The sequence below is a fragment of the Trachypithecus francoisi genome, unplaced genomic scaffold (genome assembly GCF_009764315.1).
Source record: "Trachypithecus francoisi isolate TF-2019V2 unplaced genomic scaffold, Tfra_2.0 Lachesis_group8, whole genome shotgun sequence".
Classification (NCBI taxonomy): domain Eukaryota; kingdom Metazoa; phylum Chordata; class Mammalia; order Primates; family Cercopithecidae; genus Trachypithecus; species Trachypithecus francoisi.
Window position 1 is genome coordinate 6913152 of NW_022681473.1, and position 16434 is coordinate 6929585.

Here is a 16434-nt window from a genome sequence, read left to right on the forward strand (position 1 = left end):
AGAAACTGAGGCTCAGATAGGCTAAGGGGACCATGGCCAGGATTCAAGCCCAGGTCTGAGGCCGCCACCCACAGTGTCTCTCCACAGCACCCCGCCTTCAGGGTCCCCACCACTCCAGCCCAGTGAGCAGAGCAGCCCTGCTGCGACAGTCTCTTTATTTCCATCTGTCTCCCCTGCCCGCCCATCCCTGGGGCTCCAGGCCCCAAGCCCAGCAGCAGAGTTTATAAATAAATAAATTACAAAAGCAGGCAGGGAGTGGCCTGGCCAGCCCTCCCGGGGCTGTGGCTCAGTGCTCGGTGAGTGACAGCCGCAGGATCCGCTGTAAGTCCTCCTCCTCCTGCTGCCCGCGCCGCTCCCGCTCCTCCTGCTCCCGTGAAGACAACTCCAGGGCCAGGCGAAGTTGCTCTTCAAAGCTGGGTGGGCCGGGGGCTGGGGGTGTCCTGGGAGGGGATCCTGGGCCCCTGGGCTCTGTGGACAGCCGCAGGCTTTCCTGGAGGGCCCTTCCAGGCAGGGCAGGGGAGGGAAGAGCAGGAGAGTGAGCGCCAAGGCTGGGGCAGAAGCCAAGGGGCTGGGGACCGACTTTGGAGGACAAGGGCAAAGACAGGGTGGCAGGCAGAGGAGACAGGGCAGGGTCCTGCTTCCCCACCCCTCACACCACCTTTGGTGGCAGATAGTGCTGCTGACGGACGGTGGCCTTGCAGAGGGCCTGGGGTCCTAGCACCTTCCTGCTATCCTCCTCCCCGCCAAGCCAGGGCTCGGGGGACAGGGACCCAGCCAGCTGCATGAGGGGCTCACCGCTCCAGCTGAAGCTGTTCCTCGTAAACTGTGGCTTGGGGAGGAGGGCGGGCACCAGGCCGGGTGTTGGTCAGGGCTTCCCAGACGGTCACCTGCAGTCACCAGAGCCCACAGCTGTCACTTCTGCCCTGTGGCTGCAGAGGCCAGAGCCCACCCCCTGCGCAAGTCCCACCTGCTCCGCCTCGGTGCCCGCTTCAAGCAGGCTCTGCTGGATGGCGAACTGCAGGAGGTCATCGTCCTCATCTCTGAGGGGCTCGCTGCGCTCCGTGCCCAGCACACTGTACCCCTCGGGCACCTCAAACACAGTGGGGTCCACCTCGCACGGGAAAGGGTTCCCTAGGCAGGCGGCAGAGGGGCCACGCTCAACCCGCGGGGCTTGGTGACCAGAGAGCTGTGCAGGCCACCTCTTCCTCCCGTGGGGGTACCTGACGCAGCGACAGCAGAGCTGGGGGCCGGCACCCACACGGAGCTCAGGGGTTCGTCACAGCCACACAGGTTGCTGAAGGTGATGCGGGCGTTGAGCACGTGGAAAAGGGGAATCTCTATGAGGAGACAGCCACACCTGAGCCCTGGCGGAGAGCCACCTGCGCCTCCGGCCCCTGCAGCCTTCCAGGGACTGCGCTGAGGGGAGGGTGCCATGCCTGAGATCCTCCCTCTGCCTGGGCCCAGCCTCTCACCAATCTTGACAGGGAAGCCAGGTGGAAGGCGCAGGGTGATGAAGTCGCGCAGCTTGGCAAAGTGAGCATTGCTGATGGCCATTAGGTCAATGATGGGTGTCACCTGGTCGCCCAGGGAGAGCGGGTGCTCTTCACTCAGCCACAGTGTGGCCTTGAACCTGCCCAGCCGACCACAGGACATGGGTAAGGCACCGCTGGTGGCCCTTCCACTGAGGACTGCCCTCTGGTTTGTGGGCAGCTGCCTTTACCCACCTTCTGCCTGGCCTGGGGTGCCCTGCTCTGCTCAGATGCCACTGCCCGCCTCCCCTGGGAGCTGGTGTCCTGGCCATGTGGCCCAAGCTGCCCTCCTCCCTGGGCCCAGGCTGGGGCTCCTGAGGATTTCGCACCAGCTCATCTGCTCTGGACAAGGAGGCCAGGTGCCAGGCTGTGGGCTTCTCTCTGGGCCTGGCCCATCGCCCCGTTCTCCCCCTCAGCCCAGAGCTGGCCTCACGTGTTGCCAAACTTTTATGTCCAGCACACCCCAGGACAAGACTGTCAGGGTTTGAATCCCAGCAACTGTGTGGTGGCTAAAAGAATCCTCCTGAGATGGTGGTGAGAGTGCTAGGCTTGTGCAGGCACTGTGCCTGCTGTTACCACCTACACCTGCTCAGGGCTCCTCACGGGGCAAAAGCGTTAACTGTTCTGTTCCACCAAGGTGGACGCTCCACTCCCAGGCCATGTCGCTAGGGGCCCTTCCCACCGTCGCACGCTGGCCCCGGCAAGTACTCATGAAATTAAATAAAAAACCATACATGGGTGGCACCATCCATCCATCAAAGACAAGCTACTGGCCCTCTGTGCCAAGCCCTTTCTAAGGGCTGAGGACCATGGATAAGACATGACTCCTGCCTCCAGGAGTGGAGCCCAGAGAGAAGCCAGCTGAGGGAGTGGGCCCCTCACTACAACAGGCCCAGAGAGGGGTCTGCAAGAGCCCCCGTCCCGAAGCAAGTCCCCAGGCCGCTCTCAGACCTCACCTCTGTACTTTGCTGGACATTTCGATGGGGCGGCCAATGTTCCGTGACTCCAGGCTGAAGTTGGGGTCGAAGTACTCCTCAGGGGAGATGGCTGTGGGGTTGGTGGGGCTAGCTGCCTGCTGCACAGGGGCCTGCGTGGGTTCCAGGGCAGACTCAGTGATCAGGGCGATGAAGGGCGCCCTCCCGCCCAGGCTCAGCCCCCACCGGCCCTGTCTCAGCCCAGCCCTGGCTCACCCCAGTGTGGGAGGAGTGCTGCTGGGCCATCCCCAGGAAGGACTGGAACGGAGTCTTACCCCCTACGGAGAAGGGGTGGGAGCCGGTGAGGGGGCCACTATGCCCGCACTGTCCCCACCCCCCTCCACCCTGGGAGCCTCCTGTCTGGGGGAAGAGGGCCCAGACGAGAATGGGGAGGCCTCCCAGCTCATCCCGGGAAACTCTGGCCCCTGACCCCAGGCCAGGGTGGCCCCACCACACAGTGTGACTGGGCAGCAGGCAGGCGCACCTGGGTTTACCTTTGCTCCTCGACTTGTCCTGATCAGAGAGGTGCTCCGTGCGTGTGCGTGTCACCAGCTCCACGTTGGTGGCACTGTACACCTGAGGAGCAGGGGACACGGGGAGCTGGGGGCTCAGAGCCTGCTCCCCACACTCAGCCTCACCAGTGCAGAACCCAAGTCCTCCTGTCCCAGAGACAGATGAGATCTTGCTCCCCAAAATAGAGGAGGTGGCAGGGTCTGAACCCTGGGAAGTCACCAACGAGGAGATGCAGCCCCAGGGTCAAGAGGAACACGCTCCTCATTTCATCTCGGTACCCTGGGTAGGGGCCCATGATGTGGGTGAGCCCTATGTACTCTGCAGGGGATGGGCACTCAGGCCCGCTGAATTCCCACAAATGCTCAGGGTTTCCAGAGCCCAAGGGCTACTCTGGGATGGATGTGGAGAGGAGCTGAGTTCCTGGACCTCATCTCCTACCCCCAGCCCCCCACCACTAGCCTCTCCTGCCTTGGCCTCGTAGCCGCTAACAGTTTCCATCTTCTCAGACCGCCAGCCCCAGATACCACATTTGTTCCTGAAACAGACCAAACAGGAGCTGGTGAGGACCTGCACCCTCACACCCTGGCCAAAGCCTTCCTTTCCAAAGCCCCCTCCAATCAGCCTGCCTGGGGTGCCCAACTCTGAGGGTCCCTTCTCACTGTGAAACATAGAGGACCCCTGAAGAGGGTGCCTGGACAGCGGGGGACACTTGAGCATGGACTTGGGACTAGAAGAAACTGAGGAATTAGCGTGAATCTTGTGAGGTATGATAGTGTCGGGGCTGGGTTTAAAAACATTCTTATCTTTTAGAATTGTGCAGAAGCATTTACTAGAAACATTAGGACATCTGGGATGAGCTTTGACATACTCTAGGAAAAATTTTTTAAAAAGGTAAGGAAGGACAGATTCAGTAAGATTGGCAAGATGTTGATAAATGTTGAAGCTGGGTGATAAGTACCTTATCTCTTCTTTCATATATGCTTAAAATTTTCCATAATAAAAAGCTAAAATAAAAGTATGTCACTTGGAGACTCCAGTACTCCACTTTCAATAATGGATAGAACAACTAGAAGATCAACAAAGAACCGGAAGATAAGAACAATACTACAGCTAGACTTTATAAACAGGTCAGAACACTCTACCCAATAACAACCACACACACGCTTCTTACGTGCACACGGAACACTCTTCAAGACCATATTAAGAAAACCTCAGAGGCCAGGCGTGGTGGCTCACGCCTGTAATCCCAGCACTTTGGGAGGCTGAGGCGGGTAGATCACGAGGTCAGGAGATCGAGACCATCCTGGCTAACACGGTGAAACCCTGTCTCTACTAAAAATACAAAAAATTAGCCGGGCGTGTTGGCGGGCGACTGTAGTCCCAGCTACTCGGGAGGCTGAGGCAGGAGAATGGCGTGAACCCGGAAGGTGGAGCTTGCAGTGAGCCAAGATCGCGCCACTGCATTCCAGTATGGGAGACACAGCGAAACTCCGTCTCAAAAAAAAAAAAAAGAAAACCTTGGCCGGGCGCGGTGGCTCAAGCCTGTAATCCCAGCACTTTGGGAGGCCGAGACGGGTGGATCACGAGGTCAGGAGATCGAGACCATCCTGGCTAACACGGTGAAACCCCGTCTCTACTAAAAAATACAAAAAACTAGCCGGGCGACGTGGCGGCGCCTGTAGTCCCAGCTGCTCGGGAGGCTGAGGCAGGAGAATGGCGTGAACCGGGAGGCGGAGCTTGCAGTGAGCTGAGATCCGGCCACTGCACTCCAGCCTGGGCGACAGAGCGAGACTCCGCCTCAAAAAAAAAAAAAAAAAAAAAAAAAAAAAAAAAAAAAAAAGAAAACCTCAATAAGGCTGGGCGCGGTGGCTCATGCCTGTAATCCCAGCAGTTTGGGAGGCTGAGGTGGGTGGATCATGAGGTCAGGAAATCGAGACCATACTGGCAAACATGATGAAACCCTGTCTCTACTAAAAAATACAAAAAATTAGCCGGGCGTGGTGGCAGGTGCCTGTAGTCCCAGCTACTTGGGAGGCTGAGGCAGGAGAATGGCATGAACCCAGGAGGTGGAGCTTGCAGTAAGCAGAGATAGTGCCACTGCACTCCAGCCTGGGTGACAGAGTGAGACTCCGTCTCAAAAAAAAAAAAAAGAAAAGAAAAGAAAGAAAGAAAACCTCAATAAAATTGAAAGGACAGAAGTCATACAAGGTATGTTTTCCAACCACAATGGAATGAAATTAGAAATCAATAGCAGAAAAAAAACTTTGGAAACTCACAAATATGTGGAAAGTAAACAACACACTCCCAAATAGCCAATGTCTCAAATAATAAACCAAAAGAGAAATCAGAAAATACTCTGAGATAAACAGGAATAAATAATACTCTGAGATAAACAGGAATAAAGACACAACATATCAAAACTTATGAGACACAGGTAAAGGCCAGGCCCAGTAGCTCACGCCTGTAATCCCAGCACTTTGGGAGGCTGAGGCAGCAGATTGCTTGAGCACAGGAGTTTGAGACCAGCCTGTGCAACATGGTGAAACCCCGTCTCTACTAAAAACAGAAAAAATTAGCTGGTGCCTGTGTTCCCAGCTACTCAGGAGGCTGAGGTGGGAGGATCACTTGAGCCTGGGAGGCGGAGGTTGCAGTGAGCTGAGATCACGATACTGCACTCCAGCCTGGGCGATGGAGTGAGACCCCATGTCAAAAAAAGAAAAGATAGACATGCCTAGAAGTGTAAATGTAATATAATATGTGTGAATGCCTATATTAAGAAAGAAGATCTCAAATCAATAACCTTAACCTAACCTTCCATGTTAAGACAATGGAAAAAGAGCAAACTAAACCAGAAAGAACAGAAAGAAATAATAAATATTACAGTAAAGGTTAACGAAATAGAGAATAGAAAAATAATAGAGAAAATTAATGAAACCAAAAGCTGGCTCTTTGAAAACATCAACAAAATTGACAAACCTTTAGCTAGGTTGACCACGGTAGGGGAAAAAAAGAGAGAAGACTTGGCTGGGGGTGGTGGTTCACACCTGTAATCCCAGTGCTTTCGGAGGCCAAGGCAGGAGGATTGTTTGAGGCCAGGAGTTCAAAAGCAGCCTGGATGACATAGTGAGACCACATCTCTACAAAAAAAGAAAATTAGCTGGGCTTGGTGGTGCATGCCTGTAGTCCCAGCTACTTGGGAAGCTGAGGCTGAAGGATCACCTAAGCCCAGGAGTTCAAGGCTGCAGTAAGCTCTTATCATGCCACTGCACTTCAGCCTAGGTGACAGAGTAAGACTCTGTCTCAAAAAAAAAAAAAGACTAAAATTACATACCAGAATCAGAAATGAAAGAGAGGAGCAAGAGAAATAAAAAGCATTATAAAAGGATATAATGAATAGCTGTACACCAACAAATTTTATAATTTAGATGAAATGGACAAATTCCTAGTGAGGCACAAGCCACCAAAACTAATTTGAGAATAAATAGATAATCTGAATAGACAGATAACAAGTCAAGAGACTGACTGGTAAACACAACAACAAAAAACTATACATACACACACACACTCAGGCCCAAATGGCTTCACCACTGAATCCTACCAATCTTTTGAAGATGAATTAATACCAATTATTCACAAACTATTTGAAAAAATAAACAAAGACGTTGACATTTCCCACTTCAGTTTATGAGGCATCACCCAGATACCAAAAGCAGACATATATAACAAGAAAACTACAGACCAATATTGCTTGTGAATCCATACACAAAATCCTCAACAAAATACGAGCCAACCAAATCTAGCAACATATGAAAAGAATTATACACCACAACCAAGTGGAACTTATCACAGGAATGCAAGGTTGGTTCAATACCCATAGGTCAATTGATGTAATGTATCAATAGAATTTTTTAAAAAATCACATGGTCATATCAATAAACACAGAAAAAGCATTTCACAAAATCCAACATCCTTTCATGAAAAAAATACTCTAAAAATGAGGAATGGAAGGCAATTACCTTAACCTGATGAAGGGTATCTATCAAAAACTCACAACTAGGGCCGGGCGCGGTGGCTCAAGCCTGTAATCCCAGCACTTTGGGAGGCCGAGACGGGCGGATCACAAGGTCAGGAGATCAAGACCATCCTGGCGAACACAGTGAAACCCCGTCTCTACTAAAAATACAAAAAACTAGCCGGGCGAGTGGCAGGCGCCTGTAGTCCCAGTTACTTGGGAGGCTGAGGCAGGAGAATGGCGGGAACCCGGGAGGTGGAGCTTGCAGTGAGCTGAGATCTGGCCACTGCACTCCAGCCTGGGCGACAGAGCAAGACTCCGCCTCAAAAAAAAAAAAAAAAAAAAACTCACAACTAATATCATACTTAATGGTAAGACTGAATGCTTTTCCCCTAAGATCAGGAACAAGGCAAGAATAAAAGATGTCTGCTCTAACCACTTTTCTTTTCTTTTCTTTTCTTATTTATTTATTTATTTATTTATTGTTTTAGATGGAGTCTTGCTCTGTCACCCAGGCTGGAGTGCAGTGGTGCAATCTGGGGTCACTGCAACCCCTGCCTCCTGCCTCCCGGGTTCAAGCAATTCTTGTGCCTCAGTCTCCCAAGCAGCTGGGACTACAGGCGCTCACCACCATGCCTGGCTAATTTTTTTTGTTTTTGTATTTTTAGTAGAGATGGTGTTTCACCATGTTAGCCAGCCTGGTCTCAAACTCCTGACCTCAAGTGATCTAGCCGCCTCAACCTCCTAAAGTTCTGGGATTACAGGCATGAGCCACTATGCCCAGCCTGCTCTAACCACCTTTTTTTTTGTTGTTGTTGTTGAGACAGAGTCTTGCTCTGTAACCCAGGTTGGAGTGCAGTGGTGCAATCTCGGCTCACTGCAAGCTCCGCCTCCCAGGTTCATGCTATTCTCCTGCCTCAGCCTCCTGAGTAGCTGGGACTACAGGTACCCACCACCATGCCTGGCTAATTTTTTGTATTTTTAGTAGAGAGAGGGTTTCACCATGTTACCCAGGATGGTCTTGACCTCCTGAGCTCGTGATCCACCCACCTTGGCCTCCCAAAGTGCTGGGATTACAGGCGTGAGCCACCATGCCCGGCCAAGAAAAATATTTGATTCATAATTGTATCAAAAAGAATAAAACACTTCGTGGCCGGGTGCGGTGGCTCACACCTGTAATCCCAGCACTTTGGGAGGCTGAGGCAGGCAGATCACCTGAGGTCAGGAGTTCAAGATCACCCTGGTCCGACATGGTGAAACCCTGTCTCTACTAAAAACGTAAAAATTAGCCAGGCGTGGTGGTGGGTACCTGTAATCCCAGCTACTTGGGAGACTGAGGCAGAAGAATCGCTTGAACTCAAGAGGTGGAGGTTGCAGTGAGCCGAGATCATGCCATTGCACTCCAGCCTGGGCAACAGAGTGAGACTCCATCTCAAAAAAAAAAAAAGAATAAAAGAATAAAACACTTGGGAATAAATGTAACAAAAGAAGTGCAAAGCTTACACTCTGAAAACTATAAAATAATGTTGAAATAAATTAAAGAAGATCCAAATAAATGGAAAAACATCCCATGTTCATGGATTAGAAGACTTAACATTGTTTACATGGTACTATTCCCCAAACTGCTTTATAGATTCAGTGTAATCCCTATCAGAAGCCCATCTGACTGTAGAAATTGACAAGCTGAATCTAGAATTCATATATTCTGCCTACACTGGGTTGTGAGAAAAAAGAAAATCGAATTCATATAAAATGCAAGGGTCCCAAAATACTGACATAACCCTGAAAAAGCAAAACAAAGTAGGAAGACACACTTTCCAATTTCAAAACTTACTGCAAAGCAACAGTGATTAAGACAGTATAATATTGGCATAAAGACAGACATGTAGACCAATGGAACTAACTTGGGAGCCAGAAAGTAACCCATTTATCTATGGCCAACTGATTTTCAACAAGGGTGACAAGACCATTCAGTGGGAAAAGCATAGTCTTTTCCATAAAGGGGGCTAGGACAACTGGATAGTCACATGCAAGAGAACCTTCCACTATACACAAAACTCAACTTAAAATGGCTCAAAGACCTAAGTGTAACAGCTAAAATTATAAAACTCTTACAACTCAATAACAAAAAGACAACCCAATTTTTAAAATGGGTAAAGGGACAGGTGTGGTGGCTCATGCCTGTAATCCCAGCACTTTGGGAAGGCAAGGTAGGCAGATCGCTTAAGCCTAAGAGTTCAAGATCAGTCTGTAGACCCTGTCTCTACAAATAACTAAACAAAATAATTAAATGATATAATAAAATAATTACAAATAATTTAAAAATTAGCTGGGCACGGCGGCATGAACCTGTAGTTCTAGCTACTTAGATCACTTGAGCCTGGGAGGTCGAGGTTGCAATGAGCCATGATCATGTCACTGCACTCCATCCTGGGTGAAAGGCCAGACCCCATTTCAAAATAAGTTAATTAAATTAAATAAAAAATGGGTAAAGGATCTGAATAGACATTTCTGCAAAGAAGATATACAACTGACCAATAAACACAAGCACATGAAAAGATGCTCAACATCATTAGTGATCAAGGAAAGGAAAATCAAAATCACAGTGAGCTATCACTTCTCACCCACTAGGCTGGCTGGATTCCAAAAACAAATGAGTGAATAATAATAAGTGCTGATGAGGATGTGGAGAAACTGGAACCCTCACACACTGCTGGTAGGAATGTAAACCAGTACAGCTCCTTTGGTAAACAGTCTGGTAGTTTCTCAATTAATGAGTTATCAATAACCTGGCAATTCTACTCTTAGGTATATACCCAAGAGAAATGAAAACATATGAAAAAGAAATTAAAACATACGTCTACACAAAAACTTGCACATGAATACTTAGAGTGGCATTATTCATGATCGCCAAATAATGCAAATAACCCAAATGTCTATTGATGGGCTAATCAATAAACAAGATATGGTATATTCATACAATGATCACAAAAAGGAATGAAGTAGTTACATGCTACAACTTGGATGAACCTTGAATATATTACACTAAGTGAAAGAAGCCAGACACAAAAGGCAACATACTATAAAATTCCATTCATATGAGAACTCAGAATAGAGAATTCTACAGAAACAGAAAGTAGATTAGTGGTTGCTCAGGACTGGGAGAGGGGATGAGGAGTTTGGCGAAGAGTTAGCTCAAGGGTGGGGGGTTTCTTTGTGAGGTGATAAAAATGTTCTAAAATTGACTGTGGTGATGTACAAATCTGTGAATAAATATACTAAAAGTCATTGAACTGTATGCTTTAAATGGGTAATGTATATGGTATATGAGTTTATATCTCAATAAAGCTTTTTTTTTTTTTTTTAATGTTTCCATTGACTGTTAAGGCAAGAGGGGGCATATGTTGTCAGAGAAGCTCTTGCTGGAAGGGTCAGGTTCCTAGGCTACCCACAAAGGATTCTGCCCCCAACATAGCCACACCAATGACAAGCCAACATTGGTGCAAACAGCTGCCGTGAACCACAGCCTAAATCTTTGTCTCGATGGGAAAGCACATGAGGTCAGAAGTCAAGAAACTGGGGACATCTTGACCTGACCTCTCCCTACAAAGGTGGCCACAGGAGCCCTACCACCCCGGCAGTCTGAGTGAGACACGGGCTGCAGCAACCCGCCTGCCCCTGAGCAGCCCCTAGTGAGTGAGCCCAGAGGCCTGAACCAGGATCTTCAAAGATCGCCCTGCCCTCATTAAGGGTGGCTCTTGCTGTCTGTCCCCATCCCACCCACGGTGTGCCAGGCCCCGACCGACCTCTCAAAGGCCACATTACGAGTGTCCAGGTGGGTGGAGACGATAGGAGAGGTGAGGCGGCTGGCCACATGCTCCTCGCTGGGCCGCATGGCGGCCAGCAGTGCTTCGGGCTCCTGCAGAGCGAGCCCCAGCGTCTCTGCGTGCACCACCTGCCGGTCATGGTCCACCTCCATCACCAGGGCTCCTGCCTCTGCCGGCCGGCGGGGATGGACAGAGTGGGTGCAAATCAGAGCTGGGCGCCAGCAGCGCAGAGAGGGCAATCGTACTCTCAGCTGCCTGCTGCCAAGTGGGTCAGCCTTGGCCCCTGGATCCCCCTCCTTCCCCAACCTCAGCTTCCACATCTGGAAAGTGGAGAGAAAGGGCAGCACCGCCCTCCCAAGCTGCGGGAGAACCTGAGGGCCAAGATGCTGCAGTGTGTCCAGAGCTCACCCTGGCCCTTGAAGATGAAGCTCCTCCGGCCCCGCTGCCAGGTCATGTGCTCGAAGCCCAGGAGACTGGTGTCTACTCGCAGGCTCTCACCGCGCTTCCACACGCGGTACACATCGCTCGGGCACATCTTGGACACAAGGGGCACTGCAGGGTGCGCAGGGGTCACTGGGAGTCTTCCCAAAGGCCCCACCCCAAATCCCTGGGAGCCCAGAGGTCCCCACTCACCCCAGCTGGTGAACTCCCACTTCATCTCCACGTAGAAATCGGGGGCCTAAGAGAAACCAGAGCTGCTCGTCAGGGTCCTGCCTGCTGCTGTCTCCAGCAGGCCCAGGAGCCCCTTGTTCACAGCCAGCCCAGCCCTTCAAGTCTTTTTTTTTTTTTTTTTGAGACTTGCTCTGTCACCCAGGCTGGAGTGCAGTGGTGCAATTTCAGCTCACTGCAACCTCTGCCTCCCTGGGCTCAGGTGATTCTCCCACCTCAAACTCCTGAGTAGCTGGGACCACAGGTGTGTGCCACCACTCCCAGCTAATTTTTGTATTTTTTGTAGAGACGGGGTTTCGCCATGTTGCCCAGGCTGGTCTTGAACTCCTGGGCTCAAGTGATCCTCGCACTTTGGCCTCCCAAAGTGCTGGGATTACAGGCGTGAGCCACAACACTTGGCCCTTCATCAAGTCTTGATACACTGCTATGGCTCCGCTATGCCCAATCACTCTGCCCAAGAGAGGGTGGGCCAAGTGGGGCCCTACAATGGTCTTCGGGCAATGAGGCTGTAAGCACCTGGAGGTGGAGGGCCAGCCCCAACCTGGCCATGAGCCTGTGCAGGGCACTGGGGAGCCTTTGCTTCCACTGGGTCTCAGAGTCCTACTCTGTAAAGGGGGCACAGTGGCTCCCTCTAAGCCTGCTCCTCAGGTAGCGGGTATGAGGTAGTATGCTCTGCCAGCCAGCCCCCTCTGCGTGCTTCCAGAAGGGTGCATAGTAGCAGGTATTCCAGGGGCTCAGGCCGTAATCCACGGAGTCAATCTGAAGTCCCCGCTCCAGATAATGTGCATTCTTCAGGAGGCCCAAAGCTGGCAAGGCTTCTTTTCCAAAGGGCCCAGTGTCTTCCACATGAGCCTGGCTGGCTGTCTTTCCTACGTGACCCTGAGCTAGGGTCAAGATAGACCTCGCTGGTGGCAGGAGGCACACTGCACAAACTGGGTGCCTTTCCAAGGCCAGGCCTGGCACAGTAACCAGGTGATGCCCTGCCATGGTACCCTACCTCCATAATTGTGCCCTGCCGTACCTGGCGAAGTTTGTTGAGCAGTTCCGGAATGCCTGCCAGCCTCTGTGTAGCCCTCTGGTAGTCCCGATACTGGAGCACCAGCTGCACCATCTCAGGGTCTCCAGTGCTGACTGCCTCCTGCAGGACTGCGGGCACCAGGCTGCTGAGGGGAGCCCTCCAGATGACCCCAGGCCTGGCTGCTCACTGCCCCCCGCCTGCCAGCCTGAGGGGGAGCCCCCTTGTCCTCTGCAGTACCTGCCCAGCCCTGGCGGTTCTCTTTGCCCACGTTGGCATTGTGTCGAAGGAGCACTCTCACAGACTCCAGGTTTCCCAGAGACACGGCCAGCTCCAGCGGGGTCCGCCCGCGGGGGTCCTCCTGTTCAATGTCGTGCTGGGGGAGACGGGACACTCACAAAGGGCAGGAGAGAAGAGGGCAAGGCAGGGAAGCTGCCAGGGCGAGCAGGGTTGGGAATCGCTGTGAGAAACAAGGACGGCAGACTGACCAGGGAGATGGCAGAGGGTGGCCTGGCAGGGGAGAGGAGGGGGCAGGAGGGAGGGCAGGGGCAGAGCCGGGGGTCTGGCGGCGGGGCCTGGTCAGGCGGAGGTGTAGGATGTCAGGAGTTTGTCAGAGCCTGGGGACCAGGACCAGGGTTCTTGTTCTCAGCCTGGCTTAGAGGGGATGCGGAAGCGAGTTCGGGCGAGCAGGGCAAGGCCCAGCGCAGAGCAGACGAGGCCAGAGGCTCCAGCGCGAGGGGCCGGTGATCTGGGCTTGGGATTGTGCAGGGGAGGAAGGCCCAGGATGTCGCTGCGGAGCTGAGCAGGGGCGGGCGGCCTCCAGGACGGAGGCCACAGCCTTGGGTGGGGGACCCGGGGGACGGGCCGGGTGCCTCAGCGGGGCCTCACCTGGTGGCTGTGCAGTGCGGCCTCCAGTTCGCGATGCCGGTTCGCCCAGACGAGCCGGTGCAGCAGAAAGGTGGGGCACGGGCTGGCCATGCTGGGCCTCAGCGCCGCATCCCGGCCCCGCCTCGGCTTCGAGCCTGGCACGGCCCCTAGCCTCCCCTCCGAGCCGCGCCCCAGCTGCGCCCCCCGCGGCCCCCGCAGCAGTAGCGGTGGCGGCGGCGGCGGCGGCGGCGGCAGCAGCGCGGACGGCAGGGAGGGCGGAGCGGGCGGCGGGGCGGGCGGGGCTGCGCCGGGCCGGGGCGGGGCTTCGCGCGCGCCCTGTCCCCCCGCAACCATGGCAACCGCGGCCAGGCCAGCGCGAGTTGGGGCCACCGCGCGCGCCCGAGGAGATGCCCGACCTTGGGTCTGCACCCCGACCTCGGTCGGGCCCGGGTCCGCTGGGGCGGCCTGGAGGGCGAGACCTGGTTACAGCTCCTCCCGCGGCCCGCAGGAGGCGCCCCGAACCCTGCGCAGACCCCGGGTGGCGGGTCCGGAAGGGGAAGGCGGGGCCCCGATGGGGCGGGCACTGGTCCCCTGGGTCTTGCGCGCGCGTGCGCGGCGGGCCGCGGTCCTGCTACAGCCGTGATACCTGCGTTTCCCCCGTGGATCCCCTCGCTCGCCCCGGTCTTCCTACCCTAGGTCCCGCGGTCACCGACTCTGCCGGGGGGTGCGGGTGAAGTGGGGCGCCCCGGCTCCCCTCGCATCATCGAGCACCCGTCCTGGAGACGAGCAACTAGGAGACGCCACTAAGTGCTCGCCGGCTGAGCGGGAAGCACGTTCCCCTGGCACCTGGCCGGTGTCTGCAGGCCCAGCGATGTGGGGAGGCGGCCCCCGGGGCCCTGAAGTCAGAGAGAGGAGTTCGGGGAGAGAGGGGCGCAGGCCCAGGCAGCGGCAGAGCCGTTCCGGCGGAGGACTGCCCTCGGCGAACGGCTGCCTTCGCCTGCCGCACGAGTCCCTTTTGCAGAGGCTGCACTTGGCTGCCAGCGTCAGGAGAGGAAGACGACTTTCGAAATCAGGGCCGGCCCCTCCACCCACACCGGAACTAGGGTGCAGGCCTTCGTCAGCTCAGTTCCGGCCTGAGTCTTACTGGAGGCCCAGCCTGGGGTCTTGGGCCCTGGTTTTGTTAGGTGGCCAAGGCTGACCCTCTGCTCTCCGTTTCCCTACGTGGAACATGGCTGGATAGCTTGATTGAGGAGGACCAGCTAGCTTCAGCATCACCTCCTGCTGTAGGGCGTCCTCAGTTCTAAGACTCTGGGCTGGAAGGCCTGATTGCCATTTTTACCCCGCCTTCTCCTTGTAATCACACGGCACTCACACGGCACCTGTGCCATCTGGGATCACTTTGCCACCCCACGCTATAGTGTCATCCGTGAGGTCCTGGGGTAATAGCAGCCCGAAGGCTTCTGAATGCCGAGAGCTGTCAGATCAGCTCACCTGCTCACCACTGCTGCAGCCCTCCCTGGCCACCACTTTTCTCAAAGAGGCCGTCCCTTCCCTGAGCCCTCCCCAAACTCAACCTGACAGGACTTTCTTGGTTCCAGCCTCTCCTGATTTCTGCCATCTTGAACACAGCTTTCCACTGGCCCTTAATTCCATGACAGTGCCTTCTCAACCCTCTTCCACAGCCTTTTCTCTCTCCCTGACCCCCACATCCCTGGAAGAGAGCCTGTCCATTCCCATTGTCACCCTGATGCCACCCCCAGGTCCGCATTTCAGCTTACTCCAGGACATCTCAGTGCCCAGGGGTCCCATGCTATCCCATCAGTGTGTCTGAAGCCAACCCAAGCACACATACCCTTTCCCAGACTCCTGCCTCGCTCAGCCCCAAGTCCAGCCTGTTTCTGCCGGACCACATTCTTCCCATTTGCTCTCTTTTCATCTCCTCCTCTCCCACTGCAGCGGTTTGTCTCCCTGCCTCCTGTCCTTCGCCTCCCTCCCCACATCCTGCACTCAGTAACCAAGCAATCACTTTAGAGCCAGCTCTCACCACCCTCAGCCCTGTTCAGCGCCTTCAAGGGCTCCCTGAGCACGGCGGGTCTGGACTCCATGTCGTTTGTATCTTCATTCTACAGTCCCCAAGCACACACCTGGCTCTGGAATAGGTTAAGCCAGGCATTCAGGGCCTCCAGGTATGGCTCCTTCCCATAGTCCTCCGGCCAGCCTGGGCCACTCATGAGTGCCTGGCTCTTCCCTGCCTCAGAAATGTCCTCCTTCCTTCCCACACCAATGGTGGAGGCCTGGCTCAAAATCCATTGCCCCGACTCTTTTGTATTCAGCCCAGAGTACCCTGCCCAGCTGCCTGCCTCCCTTCTTTGCCTGGCATGCTGTGCTTTCGCCATGGGCCCCAGCCATGCCCAGCAAAGCCCTGTGTGGAGTGGGCAACACCACCCATCTGTTTAGTCACCCCAGGGGCCCGCAGGGCAGGGACGTGGGGAAAGGGAAGTTGACCAGAAGCCTCTGGGTAGAGGCCTAGTGCTGGGGTTCCCCTCAGGCCTCAGGGACCCCTACTAGGGCTGTGCAGTGAGACCAGAGAGGAGGCTGAAGCCAGAGATGGCCAAGGGCCCACAGGCTGCGGCGCGATCTAGAGAGCAGACGTGCCTTGTGACTGTTTCTGGGGAGGGCGTCAGCTTGGAGCCTGCTGTGCAGGGGTGTTCTGTGGGCCTGAGAAGGTCGCAGTCAGCCCAGACACTGCACCAGATCTAACACTGCTGGCACCTCCTCCTGCTTACCTGGTAAGTGGCAGAAGCTGCTCTCTCCTCCCTGAGAAAAGGTGAGGAATGGGCACTGGACAGCGACTAGGCGGGAGGACTGTCAGCTGGGAAGGGCAGGAGGGGGAGTGGGACTCACTGCCTCACCCCACCTGGAAGATGGCCTGGGCCCCAGCAGGCCACCTTGGAAGCCATGGTGGTGGAGGAGACCTGGTACCACCGAGACCCTCCCCCTCGGCCCCTAGTCCAGCAGAGGCTGAAAA

The 16434-nt window shown here is 54.3% G+C and overlaps 1 protein-coding gene across 2 annotated transcripts; it reads right to left on the reverse strand.

Moving 5' to 3' along the window:
- Positions 1-138: 138 nt before the first annotated feature.
- Positions 139-16106, reverse strand: ANKRD13D (ankyrin repeat domain 13D). Of its 2 annotated transcripts, none has more exons than XM_033205085.1 (15): positions 14053-16106; positions 13428-13871; positions 12780-12915; positions 12546-12670; positions 11264-11534; positions 10835-11024; positions 3485-3551; positions 2998-3079; positions 2720-2781; positions 2486-2616; positions 1473-1630; positions 1221-1337; positions 968-1131; positions 796-887; positions 139-500 (listed from the first exon to the last, which is right to left on the reverse strand). In XM_033205085.1, the coding sequence occupies exons 2-15, from the start codon at positions 13758-13760 to the stop codon at positions 287-289; spliced, it is 2142 nt and encodes a 713-aa protein (XP_033060976.1). In that variant the 5' UTR covers positions 13761-13871; positions 14053-16106; the 3' UTR covers positions 139-286. The 2 variants fall into 2 exon arrangements, with proteins under 2 accessions (XP_033060976.1, XP_033060977.1); XM_033205086.1 differs by having other exon boundaries at positions 11264-11407; positions 11489-11534; positions 13428-16106.
- Positions 16107-16434: the final 328 nt, after the last annotated feature.

What these genes read in the sequence shown, in the direction of transcription:
- ANKRD13D (XM_033205085.1), bottom strand. Translation starts at nt 13,760, where the DNA reads ATGGTTGCGGGGGGACAGGGCGCGCGCGAAGCCCCGCCCCGGCCCGGC. An exon ending in GGACAAGTCGAGGAGCAAAG is followed by an intron (nt 2,782 to 2,997) that starts GTAAACCCAGGT and finishes CCTTCTCCGTAG; the next exon opens with GGGGTAAGACTCCGTTCCAG. An exon ending in CGGGCACCGAGGCGGAGCAG is followed by an intron (nt 888 to 967) that starts GTGGGACTTGCG and finishes TGGTGACTGCAG; the next exon opens with GTGACCGTCTGGGAAGCCCT.